Genomic DNA, 17,402 nt, shown 5'->3' on the forward strand with positions numbered 1-17,402 from the left:
TATATATATATATATATATATATATATAAAGATGTTTTAAACCCTTCACATGGTCTTGCAATATTCTATTATATATTCAATATTCTAAACAATGTTTCTAAACTCTAAATGCGCTAAAAGAGCACAGAATGTCATGATTTCAGCTCTGTGCCTCAGCTGCACTCAGCTACCTGCAAGCTCTATCGGCCACACCGATAGGTGGGTGGCTATAACAGTCTTGTGGTTATTAACAAAAATAAATGCAGTAGCTTCAGTAATTTCTGATCTACATGTAGTGTAAAAACTATAATGAATATCTTGTTTAAAAATATATCCATTGTGCGCCTTATTTTAAGATTTCTGCACCACTTATGCAATGTTGTCAAACTCCACACAGATTTGAGGCAAATCATACAGCAACTCTTCTGCAGTTGAACGAACCCGCTGAACTTTAATAATTTCACACTTACTGCACCTGCGTTGCATTCACCTACCAACCTGTTCTTTAAATATCTTTCAGCTAATAGGCTGATGTGTTAGCTGATCGTTTCTCACTCCGACTGACATGTCAATAGCTTATATAATTAGACTGTTTCCCAGTTTATTGTAAAACCTTGCAAACCCGTTAAAATAACAAAACATTCAAAATTATTCAAAAACAAGTGAGAATATGTCTCCCCAAAGATGAAGAGCTGGCTTCAGCATCATTTCAGAATGCTCCTGCACTGTTTTTGTGCCGCTGCTCAGGGGGCTTCTGGCTAAAAATATTTGAACTTTTTAGAAAAAGCTGGTGTCAACATAGTTATTGTTTTTCAGGCAATCAATCACATGGAGAGAAAAGGTCATGCTGATAGCTAATTAATGAAGGGTAGAAGCTTTGGAGCTGTCCATTGTTGGTTATTCTTTCTGTGATTCACGTTGGTGTCAGACCGAAAAGCCCATTTGGAGAAGAAAAACACTGAACGTTGCCGTCGCCCTTTTGTGCTACAATCACCATGGAAAGTTGAAGCTTGTGTGAACTGTGTAATAAACATTCAAGTGAGTGGACATGCTGGAAAAACACTATTTAGCACCCTGACAATATGTTTTTTTCAGAAGAAAAATGTGACATGCTTGGTTTTTAGCTAAGAAAAGGTCTGAATGTTCGCCAAAAAAAATGTAGTTTTTCTGATTGCCTCCATTTTTTAAAGGTTTAATTCATCAGCCCACCTGTTTAGCACAGTGGCCACTCTCTCACAGCCACTCTGAGGTCCCCTCCATCCTGAAACCCTTCCAGTCTGAGGCCCCCTCTGGTTCCTGCACCTTCTTCTTTTCTCAACAGTTTGTAAATGTCTAGAACTGAGGAGACCAGCTGCTAGAGATTCTAGAAGGGACAGTTGTCCCATTCTTATCTGATTTGAAATTCTACCAGATCAAAAGTCCTGAATCTTTACTGGATTTTTGCTGGAGAACATATGTTGTTCTAAAACTTGTACCTTTATACATTGATGGTGCCTTTCCAGATGTGTAAACTGCCCATGCCGGGTGGATTAATGCACCCCCATACCATCAGAGAGGCAAATCTTTAACTAAAACAGGCTGAGTGGCCAGTTTTATGAACCGTGTTCTTCACTTTACCTTATTGTATTTCAAATGAACTTGGGTTTTGACCTGGAGAAAATGACAGCATTTCTAGATGGTCCTCACATATGGCTTCTTTTTTGCATGATATAACTTTGAATAACATGTGTAGATGGAACAGTGATGTGTTTACAGGCAGTGATTTGTGGAAATGTTCCTGAGCCCAGGTAGTGACATTTATCCTATAAAAAGTTTAGTTTATAATGCACTGGCTCCTGAGTGCCCAAAGACCATGACCATTCAACATTGACTTTCAGCCTCGTCCTTTGAACTCTGAGATCTCTCTAAATTGTAGACATTTTTAGATATTTAGTGTATATGATTGAAACTTAGTCCTCAATTTCTCAATGAGGAACATGATGCTGAAATTATTCCACTATTTTAGATGCAGGTTTTTGTAGACTGGTAAACCTCTGCTCATCTTCTGAGAGATTCAGCCTCTCTAAACTGCTCTTTTCATACGCAGTCCTCACACTGACATGTTGCCGAATGATCTAATTATTTCAAAATACTGCTCTAGTTGTTTCTAATTTGTATAATTTACTTTTACAGTCTTTTGTTGTCCATGTTCACAACTTTCTGAGGTGTCACTATAAACATTTTATTCCCCCCCCCCCACACACACACAAGTTAATTAACCATTTTATTTTCAACATTTGAAATGTTCATTATATTATATTATGAATAAAATGTTTTTGAGATATGGAAATCTTTGCATTCTCTTTTAATTTTTACACAATGCCATAATCAATTTGTAATTGGGGTTGTAAGAAAAGAAAAACAATGTCATGTAAATGCATAGAAGTTTACTGTAATGTTAACTAATGAAGCATTCTTTCACACCAGTATGTCATTTTCATAAATACTTGTTTTTTAAACCTGAAATACCAATTAACACATAGACCCTCGTTTGGCAAGCTATTAGCGTAGCCTGGAGTAAGACTTCGGCACTTTCTCCATACTCCAAACTTTATGACTAAAGTCACGACTGATGAGTTACCAACTTCTGATAACTATTTGACAGAACATCACTCCAACGAATGACCAATCTGTTAAAAAACACACACCATGACAAAACTATAAACTCAACACTGGACATTTTAAAAGCTCAATGCATTGGAAAATACTGATCTGAACAGAAACTGTTCTCGTGTGTATACACGTTGCATTTCTAAACTAATCATTGCTGCTTAACAGCCTCATTTTAAAAAGTTGCTGCAGAGAAATAACAAAACTGTTGCTCTGGCTTGGTGCCCAGAAAGGAGCCGAAAGCTGAGGTGGTGCGGTGCACACCGCTTTCACAAATACTTCCAACATTCTCTAGCTGGGATTTACAGGATGGAGTTGAAGTGGAGCTATTGTTCCAGTATAACAATCTGTGACTGAGGATGTGGGTGTGCAGAGCGTGGGGTGGGGGGTGGGGGGGCTCACAGTGAAAAAGCATGAAACATGAAACAAAATGTGACGAGATAAAAGCACAGGCAGATAAATTGGGTAAAACAGAGAGAAGAAAAAACATAGAGAGTAGGGAGGTCTTTTTTGTTTTATCATCTTCGTTTTAAATACAAAATCTTCTCCCACGGCCTGAGAAAAAGTCACATGGAGAAGTGATCAGGTTTATGTCTTGTCAGTGTCTCAATGCAGTATCACTTACTCAGTTATAATATCTACCATTCTTTGAAGGGATGCAAATCTTTTAGTCTTTTAGACTAACTGTATGATTAATCTTATGTTGAGGAATGAAAACGTTATAGACAAGTTTTGGTCAAAGCTTGAAAAACAACATTGTTAGCATCTCATGCAATTCTGCAACGCTGCATGTGATCTGTTAGCACTTAGAGTATGTGTTGTAAATGGGCTTCAGCTACTACCACATCGAATATGAGCTCAATATCTTTAACTGACTGAGGTAAAGCCATTTTTGTATTGGCTATGATCAATTAGCAGTGGCCGCCCTCTTGTATTGAGTTGAATCCCAAAGTTATTTTATTGTAGATGTGCATCATTGCTTTACAAGAGTTTCAATAAAATATGGTCACTCATTCATGGTATTATTTGACAAGCACACACATGCACACACAAACACACACCAATGAACAAAAAACAAACAAACAAACAAACAAAAAAAATATATATATATATTGCTCCACCTTTGCAATGGCAAGTGTCATTCAAACAAAACAGCATATTTACAACTATACAAATGTATTTTTCAGATTATTGTAGAACAAGACTCCCTCTTGAGTTTGTGCATTCAAAATATTTTTTATAAAATAATGTGAAAGTCAATAATGAAGATGTGAATTTTAAATCCCATCAAGGGATGCTGAGATAAAGAAAAGAAAAAAAAAAGACTTGAGACAATGAGTATTAAAAATACACTATATTAGGCCTCGGAGCTGAAGATTTATGAAAGCAGTTCTTATCACAATATAAGCATGTGGACTGGAAATACAGAACGCTTCAGCAAAAACTGAAGAGGGAATAAATGGGAAGGGGGAAAAAAATCACATTGGTGATAACAAAAGGCGCCGCTGTTTGGTTTGAAGAGGATGGAAATAGAACAAACTGACTGCTGCCTAAAACCTTGGACTGAATTCAACACATAATGAATTATTTAGAGTAAAAGAAATACTCTTGAGGTAAGAATGCAGAACTGATTCTGTCAAAATCATCACAGCTTATTTACATAATCATCAATTTAAAAAAGGGGCTGTATACATCTCATCCCACATCCACAAAAGTTTAACTTGTTTTGACTGATTTTTCTAGTTTTGTTGTGATTTAACTGAAAAAAAGACATTATTTGTCTTGCTTGATGTCGTGTTCAGCATTAAGAACAGTCCTGTTTGAACGCTTCAGTTAAAAAAAAGTTCATAATAACACTTTTCAACCCTTTTGCACTGAGCTTACCGAGTGCTGCCACATTTAACAAGAGCTCGGTGAAATTCTCAGATTGTAAAATGTCTGCTCTGTTTTGTGTTTTGTTCCCTTTAGTTTGCAGACAAACTTCATAATGTATGAAAGCAATTTAAAGGAGCATTTTAGGTTCAGTAATGTTGGCAGATTCTACCTTTAGGAATAAAAGCTCTTAAGCAGAACTCTAAAAAGCACCAGCAGACATGAAGTTTGAAGCTAATTTGAACCAGTGCAGACCACAGTCTGAGCTGAAGTAACACCAGTGGTGTTATGTGCAGCTGACTGGGACACAAATCCTTAAGGCCCAGCGATGTTTAGCATCAGTGTATGCCAACAAATTAAAATAAACAATAATAATAAAAAAATAATAATTAAAAGCAATCATGCTGATGTTTTTTTTTAACCAAAAATTAATTCAAACAATAATAATCTTCAAATAACAAAAAACAACAACAACAACAAAAACTCCTTCTTGAGCAACAATTCATACAAATACACATTAAGCTATTTAATTTTTTTTTTTTTAACAAATCAACTTTAATCATTATCTTAAACATAGACATTAATCTGCATTTTTAACATCACTCTCCAGATTAATCCATAATCTAATTCCTTGGATTGAAGGAGACCATCCCTTAGTTCTAAATTTAGGTTCCACAAATATTTCTATCCCTTAAGATTTTAATAAAATTTTATTGGATATTTAAAGGTAATGTGTTATTACGAGTCCTATACATAACTGATAAAATACATATCGGAGCTGGTAGGTGTAAGTTACAAATGGGTTTATTTTATTGTCATTCACATCACACGTGGTACATGAGGTGGAACAAAATTGTGTACTCAAGGTCCCAGTTACAGCCCAAAATAGCAAAAATATAAAGTATAAAAAGAAACAGTATACAAAGATCTAAGATACACGCTAAACACAAGTAATGTAAAATAATGTGGTGTATTAAACAGAATATTAAACAGCAGCCCGAACATTAGGTTAAAGTATGAGTTAGATATAAGCCACACATATACAACACGTAAGTTATGTATAAGTTCACACATGTTACATGTAAGTTACCAGTACTCATAAATTGACATACAGTATGTCAGAAACCAGCTGGGTAACTGTGTGCACATGACTTATTTCTAGCCTATGAAAATCTTGACTTTATGCACAACATTAATGTAACTTATGTTGAACATGTTGGAGCATACTGCAGCTCAGAACTTTGACGTGCCCATCATCTCAACCAGGTAAATTTTTTTTCAGACCATGTTGTGATTTCTGCAGAAGACCACTGTTTCTTGTGTTTCTCAGCACTGCGTGTGACTCCAGGCCCAATTTCAGAGCAGAAACAGAACTGATATGAGAGCAGAGCAGCCAACAGCTGGAGGGAACATCTGATGTAATTTAGAAAAACCCAGACTATACGAGTCACGACTGGAACATTCTCCCCTGCTGAGAAACTGGCTGTTCCCGAGCTTCCCGTTCATGCCATACTGAATAATCCATTTATTGTGCTAAAAATCAACAAATATTCAGCTAATAAGTCTCTACAGAAGGGGTTTACTCAGAGCAATTATTGTCTAAGTACGTTATAATAAAAGTTAACCTCTCGCTGCAGAAGTTCTTTTGTTTTTATTTGCTTTCAGTCCAGTCCTTGGACCTGACCATGGCAGCACATTGTGTAGTTTGTGTAGAAAAAATACAAAAGTATAACATAAGTAAATATAGTATCTTCTTCTGTCTTCTTTCAGCTGATCCCTTCTTCAGGGGTTGCCACAGTGAAATAATCTGACTTAGCTCAAGACTTGGCAATTGTTGTTACACTGCATGTCCTTCCTGATGCAACCACAGACCACCGAGCTACCACAGCCCTCTGTGAGGAGCAGAGAGCTGCCATCTAGGGCACCTGGCGAGGGTTGAAGGCCTTGCTCAGAGGCCTTCTTTAACCTCTGCGCCACCACTCCCCATAAGTTTATATGATATATATATAGTATAAATCATTTGAACATAGCTTTTAGGCTCATTACTCCTTTTTATTTTTTTAATACCATATACATACTATAAAAGTACAGTGTTCCCTCATTTATCACGGGTGTTAGGGACCACGCCCCTCTGTGATAAGTGAAAAACCATGAAGTAGGGATACAGTAGTCGAAGTAGCAGCAGCAGCAGTAGTAGTAGTAGTAGTAAGTAGTAGTTTATTTTAGTATATATATATATATATATATATATATATATATATATATATATATATACCTGTTTTTAAAGGCGTTATAAACTCTGCCCACACTCTTGCAATGTTCTAAACGTTTCTAAACTCTGAACGCACCAAAAGGGCACAGAATGTCATGATTCCAGCTCTCTGCCTCCTGCTGCTCTTTGCCATCAACAAGCGCTTTTGGCCACGCCCACTTCTCAGGTGCAGAACGGAGATGAGACACGCTGCAGGAGGAAGCTTCTACTTGAGCTGTGGACTACACACAGGCTAGGAGGAAGCTTTGTCTGCAGCTTCTGAGCTGCACAAATGTGCAGCAGGTGCTAAATAATTTAAAATTATTTAATATAAATAAAAATTACATGCCGATCATGCGGTTCATCCATCAATCAGTCAATGCGTCATGTCCAATCTTATTTTGAAAAACTGCGATAAAACGAGACCGTGATAAACGAAGCGTGAAGTAGCGAGGAACTACTGTACTGTATATAGTATAAAAGTATAGTAACTTAGAATTTATGTATATGAATGTTCTGTTCAGTGCCATGAGACCACTTCTGTGACTTGGCACTATATAAATAAACTGAACTGAATAAGAAGTACTGAACCTAAAAGCTTTGTTCAGGAAATGATCAGTATCTAAAAATCATGTTTTTAAGGAACGGGGGGAAAAAAAAATCTAAAGACTTGACGCAGGATCTGAAAAATACCTTATCGTTTAGTTTATCTACTTTATGTTGAGTTTTCAGCAAATTGTTCTTGCAACAATTCTAAAATGTCATTTTTGAATTGATAAAACTTCCCAGATGGGAAGTGAAATTTCTTCAGCGTCACAATAGAAGTCCAGTTGTTTTTTTAACCTTATTATTATTATTATTATTATTATTATTATTATTATTATTATTATTAATGTAGTGGTAGGTGAGAATCATTCATAACTTGTCTGCAAAAAAAAAAAAAACATATCTAAACATAATTTTTGACGGAAATTAATGTTTAAAGGTGATGTAGAACAAAGGTTCTTAGCAAATTCCTGAATCCCCAAAATAGTTGACTTTGCCAAAAATCAAAACCAACCAAATGGCATTGCTCGTTCTGATTTTCTGTTTCCTAACCAAAGCTTTGTGTTTCACTGTGCTCTGAGGTCTACCTGCATGGTTTTCTTTGAATAGTGTAGTAGGAAGGTGGTGCGTGACAGAAACACAAAACGCTATAATAATAGACAATAATAGTGTTGCTGTAGTGTACGCTCATTTTGACAGAAGAGGCCATAGTACAACAATTACCTAACAACCTCACTCACACAGATCAGCTCATTGATTTCTAGAAGCATGCACAGAATCTGAAGCCGTTCTGTCAGAGAGTGTAAATCAAATCAAATGCTGATCCTGAGTTTCTCTCCAATGTTTCCTGCATCCATCAAATCAAATCAAATCTTAAAATACCGGAAACTTCTCAGCACTGATTTACAGCCACTTCTGTGCTCCTGCAGAGTGCTCTTCTTTGGGAGAAGTGATGAGAACATACGCAGGAAGTGTAACTGACATGACGTCATGCTTTTACATTTCCTGAACATGTTCTAAAACTTGTGAAACATTTATGTATCAAAGGCCCAGCATTTATTGAAAGAACACAGTCTGCAACCTTTTGTGATCATTATGATACCTGGTATTGATTAGCTGTGGTAGCCGTCCAACATGCACGCAAATTCAGTCATTGTGCAACAGAAGCATTTGGTTGTTGTTACATCATTAGTAATCAGCTCAGTTTCCTTGACTCACAATAAATGAATAATGTGGATGACTGATAAAGCTCCCATCTGTCAAAGGAAAGGTCATTTGTGTTTTTGCAGGCTGAATGTGCATGAAGGTATATTTTATTCCAACACAGTCAATGGCTGACGCAGCAGTCGTACACGGGACATAAATCACTGCGTGTACAAGACATGTTTAAGTATATAAATATTGGGGTTTCTAACCTGTTTTCATGTTGGCATGCAGCTATACCACAGATGTGCACTGAATAAGATGCAGCCTTACCCTGATGCCAAGTTCAACATTTTCTCCTCCATAAATTTCCATGCCCTCATCGAGCAGCCCAATCTCCTCAAAGTATTTCCTGTCCACCACAAAGCAACCAATCAGGGCCGGACTCCTAAAATAGAGAGGGAGAAAAGAAAAAAATTAAAAATTAAAAGGGTAATCAGAAATGAACAAAATAAAATAAATTTAAATAAATAAATAAACATTGTTTTTGAATGCATATCAATACGGTAGTTTAAATGCAAAGTATTCTTTGATACCCATGCTGAAAACCCTTAGTCTAAACTATAATTAGAGAATCACACCCCCAGGATCTATTTAAAATGCCTCACATTTAATGCTGTAAAGAAAAGCTTTAGTATCTCATTATAAACCTATACAAGGCATTAGACTTACAAATGATGAGATGGGGAATCAACATCAGACTAAAGAGGAGTGAAAAATAACTCATTCGTATTCATGCAGTCACTCCCATACATCTCTGCTTATCAAAATGAAATACAGCTCTGCTGAAAAACATACAAAAAAACAAAAGAAAATCTTGCATGGGTGATTTTATCTTTCTTGGGGGGGATACACAGATCAGCAAACAACCCAAGACCCTGAAATAAATAAATAAAAATCAAGAAACGTGGCTCTCCAACAACACATCAACTCTCCAGCCTGAAGGCAGCACCACTACGTTTTATTTATGAATTAAAGACTGTCATGGCAGTTTTGGGTAAACCTAGACAATAAAATCATGAGCAATCCCATCTGATATCTTACATGATCACTCATGAACTGTTAATGCTGGAGTATGATCTTGTGAATTGCTCTCAACTATACATAAAAAAATAGCTCAATATCTTTAAAATTCACTGAGAAGTAGCCATTTCTGTGTTGGCTAAGGTCAAACAGGTGTGGTGGCCATCATAAATTTGACTACCTTCAAAAGTCAGTCAGTTGTAGATGTACAACTAATGTCAAAGTTCCATTGAAATCCAACAAGTCATTACTGAGATATTTTGCTAACAGACGAACTCCCAACAGTTGACTGCCAAGGTTTTCATCAAAGTCTGTGTTGATGTCAATGCTCAGCTACTACCACTCCAAATTTTAGCTCACTTTCTGTAAAGACTGACTGAGTTGTTGTAATTTTAGTGTTTATAGGATCACTTTGCTGTGGCAGACATCTTAAATCAGGTTGACTCCAAAATCATAAAACAATTATCGTATTTTCCGGCGTATAAGTCACACATTTTTGCATAAATTTTCAAGTCCTGCAATTATACACTGAAGCAAATAAAGCCCTAATCGCACGGGATTAGTTTTACCTAAGCACCAGTGTAATCTCCCCAACGTCTGCTTTTTATGTGGCGCATTCGCACGGGATAACCAAAGTCTGAGATTTAGCTGAAATTTACGGACATCTTCCGGTTATAATGTTAACGCGCTGTGTTGCCACGACTGGGCCGGTCCATAATAATGAGTTTAATGTGCGGTCCCGGATGGTCTCAGGCTTTGATGTGGTTTTACGAATCAGCACAAAGAAAACTAAAGAATGCACAATATAAAATTGTGTTAATCTACTTGTTGAGGAGGAGGCAGGTCCGACCGGCCGGTTTAAAGAAAAAGCCACGTTAAGCTTAGATGGACAGCTGTCACCGGCCGTGCGCATGAGCGGCCGCACGTTCGCTGACCCGCTGGTTGAAATGGACTTGTGACCTGTCCAGGGTACATGGGCACCAGTGACTCCTGCGAACCGAAAAGGAAGAAGCAGGTATGGATGGATGGGTCAGTTGCATGCGCACATCTTGGCACCTCCCGTCATCTGAGGTGAAGTTAGTAGCAGCTCATAAAAGCCGAAGCGAAAAAGAAAAATACATAAAAATTAAATTAAAGTAAAAAAGCCAAAGCGAGCAGTGCGTTAATTTAAAATAACCTTGTTCTATATTTTTCCAAATGATTTTTCTAAAAAACAAAAAAACGCCTCATTAAATATTGGATCCTGTGCATTTCTGTCCAGATCACAGAGATGCCTATTCACATTAGATTAGTATTATCACAGGACCTAGGAGTTCAGAAAAATATAGCAGGTAATTTGTGGGGGAATTTTTACTTTACAAATTACTGACATGGCCGATTTGCACGGGATTAACAACACAGACAATCTCCGTAATTATTACAAATAGCATGTGGTCCCTAGGTAAAAATACTCCCATGTGAATAGGGCTTAACATACGTTTTTTTCCTCATATTTATAACCCAGTTTTTGACTGACAGTTAAATGTTCATTCATAGACATGAACCAGTAAACATTACCATTTGCAGCCACTAGAGGGCCCTCTAGGCTTTTATATGATGTTCCTCTACCCCCCTTCGTACCCGCTCCGCTGCCAGAACGGGGAGGAACACCAGCGCCCAGGTGAAATTAAGCTGTTTTGACAATTAAAGTGTATTTATTAAGGAAAAGTTAAACTTAGACACAACTTTTGAGCAAACAAATAATTGTTTTTAAGTGTTAATCTTGTTAAATTCTTGTTAAAGTCCTCCTGTGCGTTTGGCAGCCAATCGATTTTTGGCACAACACCTGCCCACATTTTCCAGGGATCAGCGGTGATGCATAATAAATGCGACTTATACGGCAAAGTGACTTATTTATGGTTTTTTTTTCCACTTTATGAGACATATTTGGATCGATGCAACTTATACGCCGGAGCGAATTGTACGGCGGAAAATACGGTACATTTCAAGTATTTCATTGAAATCGGTTAGGCAATTTACGATATTTTGCACATACAGACTAACTTACACACACAAGTTTTAACTGTTACTGCCCTGCCCTCACTGGCGGCTGGTGATAAAAATAAACAGCTCTAATGTCCTAATCATAATTCTGTTCCATTATAAGTTATCAGCTCTGAAGCCTCAAGAGAGCAAAGTAACGAATAAAACCAACGTATTAAAACAAGCATATTCAGAGACTCATTAAAACTGTCCTTCACAAATTCAGTCTTAAATCCCACAGGGCTCAGGCAGCTTTTAGTGATTTAGAGGCTGCAATCAAACGCCACCTTTTTCCCAGCTTTACTTGATCCGAAAGAGATCATATTTCTCCAGTTAGACAGAAGTCTAACGTGGTGCTTTGGAGCCAATGTTGCGACCAAGTTGAGAAAAAGTTATTCTGCAAGAATATGGAAAAACGAATTGTTGGAGCGATTCACCCTCCTTCTTAGTTATAATTTTCAACAGGTTTTGCCTTCTTGTCTATAAACATTGCGTTTGCTTGCTACACGCAGAGCAGACACCGGTGAGTAAGCAGTTTCAGTTTGGTTGATGGGTTGATTGTCTGAAGCGGCCTCCAATCAAAAACTGACGCTCTGTTATCCACTTCGAGAAATGTGCGACATCCGTGCTCGGCACATGTAACAACAGACTCAGTCTTTAAAATCTGCGTCATTGCTCTCTTCCTGTGATGTGACACTGAACTGAATCCCCCAGATTTAATCTGTATTTAGAAAAATCAATACAACACTTACTAGAACGTACACAAATATCATGGGTATTAGAGTTCTAATGTCAAGAAAACGATCTCATCAAAACCCCCTCATTATGATTTGAGTGAAATGATTATTAATGCAGGTTTAACTTCAGCTTTTCTTTTGTTGTAACGCACACTTCTCCCATGAAAATCGTTTATTTTAGTGTTCTTGAATGTTTCAGAGTGAAGTTCTACAGAGCATCTTCCCGTTACCTGATGGGAGCTGTGTGGTTGCGTAGAATCCACCAGGACTTTGGTGGGTTGAGGTAACGACACCAAAGCTCCCAGTCGAAGCCCTGCGCAGAAAGGGGGTACTCTTCAATCTCAAAGGTGTCGTACTTGATGTTGTCAAAAGACGGAGACACCACGCGGGTCCGGTCCTCCTTTATTCGCTGCAGAATGGGTTCTGCCCTGAGAGATGACACAAGGAAAAAGAAACAAAGTCTTTAAAAGATTACAGAAAGTGAATCCACTGGACAGTGTTTCTAGAGGAACACTTTTAATGTTTTGTTTTGTGTAGCTAACATTTTCCCCAATATGTTGTGCATGAGTGGAAATCTGACTTCATCTAGTCGTCAAAGTGATTCTTAGCAGCAAAGCATTTGACTTGTTACAGTAAATTAAAAATACTAACTGTGTGACTTTGGTAAAGTTAAGAACAGGTCTTGAGTGAAAGCACAGTGCCTCAAGCGCAAGGTTGACTAAACTATAGTCTTTCACCTTAAAGATAAACTGTTTTAAAGGGATAATCTGGACATTTTTAAGTGATAGTTTATCAAATAGGTATCAACAGTCATGGAACAGAGTACTGAGAAAAGAGCAGAAGTTTGCATCCAGGATAAGCAAACGACTGGCCAAACAAGACGTCGTTTTCAAAATGACTTTTCAAGCTTTTTAAACTCTTTAGCAAAATATACTGGTGTGAAAGAACACTATCTTTAAACCTGTGCTGTTTAGCATGACTGTTTGTTTAGTTTGTTGCTGTTTTTCTGACCAGACAATGTCCATGTTAATATGGGAATGAACCTGTGTACTGAGGATAGACTTTGTTTATGTCAGTGATGCTGAGAGGCTGCAAATGCATTTGTCTGCCTGATCTAATCAGTCCAGTTACAGATGCATAGACATTTGCACAGTAACATGGAAATTGTTCAATAGAGAAAGCAGAAACAAACTCAACAAATGGTCTCATGCAGAAGAGTAGAGGTTTGATATTAATTAGTGTAGTGTTTTTTGTATGCTGATTTTTAGAAGAAAAAAAAAGTTGTTTTATAAGCCTGTAAAACAATAAAGCATGCTTTAGTTTGGATAGCGATGAGTTTATACTGGACAAATACTTGCTCTTTCTTTTTTTAAGTGTGTGCTCTATGGCTGCTAAGGTACAAAACATCAACATTAATAAAGATAAGTGTTTCCATGGGTGACACCATGTTGTATTTTTTTGAGCCAAACTACAACACATTACAACAAGTCCAACAAGTCCACCTAAGTCTTCAACACTGTCAGTTATATTAATATAACACTTTTTTAAAGCCTCAAATAATAGAAACTAAACATTTTTCAAAGATCAAAAAAGTCCATGCTCAATAATCCAGGTATACAATATTTTTCAAAGATGCACATTTGAGCATACAGCAGCAAAGTGAGAACTATGTGACTAAGTAAAAATTCCATCCATCCATTATCTTTTACCCGCTTCATCCTTTTCGGGTCACGGGGGTCACTTGTGCCCATGTCGAGCTATCACTGTGTGAGAGGCGGGGGACACAAGTCCATCACAGGGACACAGAGACAAACAACCATTCACTCTTAGGGACAATTTAAAGTTACTAATCAGCCTAACATGCATGTTTTTGGTTTGTGGGAGGAAACTGAACTACCTGGAGAAAACCCACTGCACAAAGAGAGCATGCAAATTCCACCCAGAAAAGTACTGGGCTGGGATTTGAACCAGCGACCTTCTTGGTGAGAGACAACAACTCTACCAACTGAGATATCATGCAGCCCTCAGTAAAAATTAACAGCTGAATGTAGTACCTGAAGTGTATTTTTTATTATTTTAGTCAGAAACATTTTCCATCTGTTTCCATGGAGGGGTGGGAAGTAAAAATTATTCTGCAGCTGACCACCAGGGGGCACCCATCCATGATAGCTTCAACTACCAGCTTCCAGTCCTGTCTCTAATTATGACATAGTACCAAGTATAGATAATTATTTGACAGAACAAAGACCAAATACTTTCAGTAGCACTAGTTTTTTTAATGTAAAAATTTTATAGAAAGTAAATCATCAGCATATTGACAAAGGATCAACTACATCAGTTACAACAATGCAGTAAATGTTTGAAGTGTCAAATTTTTCTTACAAAATGTGTTTTTTTTTTAAATCTAATAGAACATAATGCCAATTTTGATCATTTGGATTTGCTCTTTCACAGTGACACAAATGTTCAAATAAAACCGTGAGAACAGATTGCACAAAATCAACACTAAATAAATATTGAATAAATACCAACCAGCTATTATTAAACTCAAATGTTTATCATCTGAATAAAAGTCAAGTTCTTTGATTTTCATTATACATAATATATTCAAAGTGTCCAAAGATAAACCAGCGTGTTTGATGATCTTACAGTTCATTAAACAGTAATAAACGCAGCAGGTCGATTGGTGGTGAAATTTACATAAATCCACGCAAAACGAGTTTCATTAAATGTGAGAAAATAAAAAAAGTTTAATAAAAACTTCATCCTGATGAAAAAATTGTTAATTTCAACAGTTTTCGGGTTTGAGATTGTGTAAAAAAATAACAGGATATTATGGTATCTGGTAATTTTTTTATGCCACTGGAATCGTATTTACTTTGATAAGAACCATAAGAGTTGATATAGAGAAAAGTGATGAATTTGTTTTTAACAAATCCAGTGTGGAGACATCAATCCTGAATTTTCTGCTGGAAAAACATTAATGCACAAACTTTAAAGTAATTTGAGTCTTCTTTTCCAACTTTCAGCTCACTGTTTTAATTTATGGAGCTTTAAATTCATCTTACATCATGCCTTGTCAAAAGACAAATTAAGATTAAAATGGGAAGCTGTGTTTTTTTTTTTTTTTTTAGTCTGGACCGTTTGGGTCTCTTTTCATTTTGTAAGCAATTCATAATTTCTGCTCTATACGAGCTGTCATTCTCTCAGCTTACCAGCAAACAATAAAGTGATTAATTTAACTTTCAGTCACTAAAAATTCTAAAAACAGTGAAAAATAAGATTCTGACAAGGCTTTGAGCAGCAACTGGAAAAATGAGCGTCAACAACAAAAAACATATTTATTGTCTCATTTTTTTTGGATTTAGCATTCAGATTGTTGATAATCTTCTAATAGACTGTCATATTTGAGCCAAAATAAATATTTGATGATGGTTATTTATCTGTTCAATGTAGCAAAAGAGCAAAACATCTCAAGAAATCTGGAAAACAGGAAGAAAAAAACTAAAATGTAATTATTTAGTGCAGGAAATTCACAATAAACTGAGCAGAGTGAGACTGGATTAGGAAGGTCAATCCACCGGTGAGCCGTGATGATGAAACTGAATCAAAGAGCGAAGTAGGGAAGGTGAGGCCTCCTGAGGTCTCATTGAGAGGAGTCAGTCGGGGTCTGGAATTCCAATTCCAGGAGAAATCCATCTGCACATAACCTTTTCAATTCGATCAAGGGGGAAGTGAAGGAAGTGGTCTGAAAACTCAATCCTCCTGATGGCAGGCTTGGGTGTGATACAAGCGTCTGAAGAAAGCCCAAATCAGAGCCAAGATTTCAAACCAAAAACAGGCAGATGAGGGAAATTCAGTTAATGCAAAACACAGAAGCATTATTTAAAGGAATGCATATTGCACACTGCCTTTAATGCTAGAGTTCGGATATAAAATAATGTTCAAACCCTGAAAATAATGCTATGCACAACCTCATGCAAAATTGCAAAATATCCCACTCAGAGTATTTGTCATGAATGACATTTAGTTACCACTTCATCAAATTTGAGCTCAATATTTGTAAATCTGAAAGAGTTGGACATTTTTAATAAGGTTAATTAGCTCTGGTGGTCAATCTGAAATGAATCAGCTCCAAAAGGTAATCTATTGTAGATGTTCATCCAGTGGCTATTTCCTGACAGTTTTATTAAAATCCATACAGAGGTTTATGAGACATTTGACTAATACATCGAGCATAGACTCAAAAGTTATTGGTAAAATTATAGTCAAGTACAGGTTAAATCAATTATTTTAAACAGAGATCTTAATCCGTTAGTGCTCAAAGTTGTATTGGGGATCAGTCTCATCTACTACCACATAACGTTTTAGGTCAGTATCTGTAAAGTTGACTGAGTGCAAGATCTTTTAATGTACTTTTAAGGTCAGTTGGCAGCCATCTTGAATTGGGTTGGCTGTAAAACTCAGTCAGCTGCAGGTGTAATTCCAAAGATAACTTTCTGCAAGTTTCCATAAAATTTGTCCAGTGCTTTATGAGATATTTGGTAACAGAAAAACACGCACGCACACACAGACAGAAGCACAAACATTATTGCCAACCTTTGCTTAAAATAAAAAGACAACAAGCTGTATAATGATGATCCTTATCATTGAAGGATTTGAACAGTGAATGTTTTTTTTTTAATTTGAGATGAGTGTTTATCTGGACTGGAATTGAAAAGGGAATGCAAGTAAACCTTAATGTTTTTGGTGCAAGATATTCAAGTGAGTAGGAGTTAACCTGTGGAGAAGAACAGAGGTACTGTAGTTTTTATTTTTTATTTTGTCTGAACTGTGCAGAGTGACAGATCCTGGTGAGTGGAGGCAGCAATTTTATGTACAGCCAGGCACAATGGGCGGAGCCAGGGGTGGGCCAATAGTAGCCTTGGTCTCCATGGAATAATCTGTGGCCACCCAAACTTTCTGAGGAAACTACAGTATATTTAGAAGCAATACAAAAACTGGCAAGCATAGTTCTTTCAAATGATAGAGGTGGTAGTTTTACACACATACATATAATGGTGTGTGTGTAAAATATATATATATATATATATATATATATATATATATATATATATATA

The 17,402-nt window shown here is 36.7% G+C and overlaps 1 protein-coding gene across 1 annotated transcript in view; it reads right to left on the reverse strand.

Annotated features, from left to right (window-relative positions):
* Nucleotides 1-17,402, reverse strand: part of LOC119415985 (polypeptide N-acetylgalactosaminyltransferase 18) — a 45,525-nt gene that overhangs the window by 15,447 nt on the left and 12,676 nt on the right. Inside the window, exons 4-5 of the mRNA XM_037683154.1 lie at nt 12,513-12,710; nt 8,774-8,888 (exon numbers count right to left, since the gene is read on the reverse strand). Of these exons, the coding sequence (XP_037539082.1) occupies nt 8,774-8,888; nt 12,513-12,710 (313 nt within the window). The remainder of the gene's footprint in view (nt 1-8,773; nt 8,889-12,512; nt 12,711-17,402) is intronic.

This window comes from Nematolebias whitei, chromosome 10, assembly GCF_014905685.2.
Source record: "Nematolebias whitei isolate Nwh7 chromosome 10, NemWhi1, whole genome shotgun sequence".
NCBI lineage: Eukaryota > Metazoa > Chordata > Actinopteri > Cyprinodontiformes > Rivulidae > Nematolebias > Nematolebias whitei.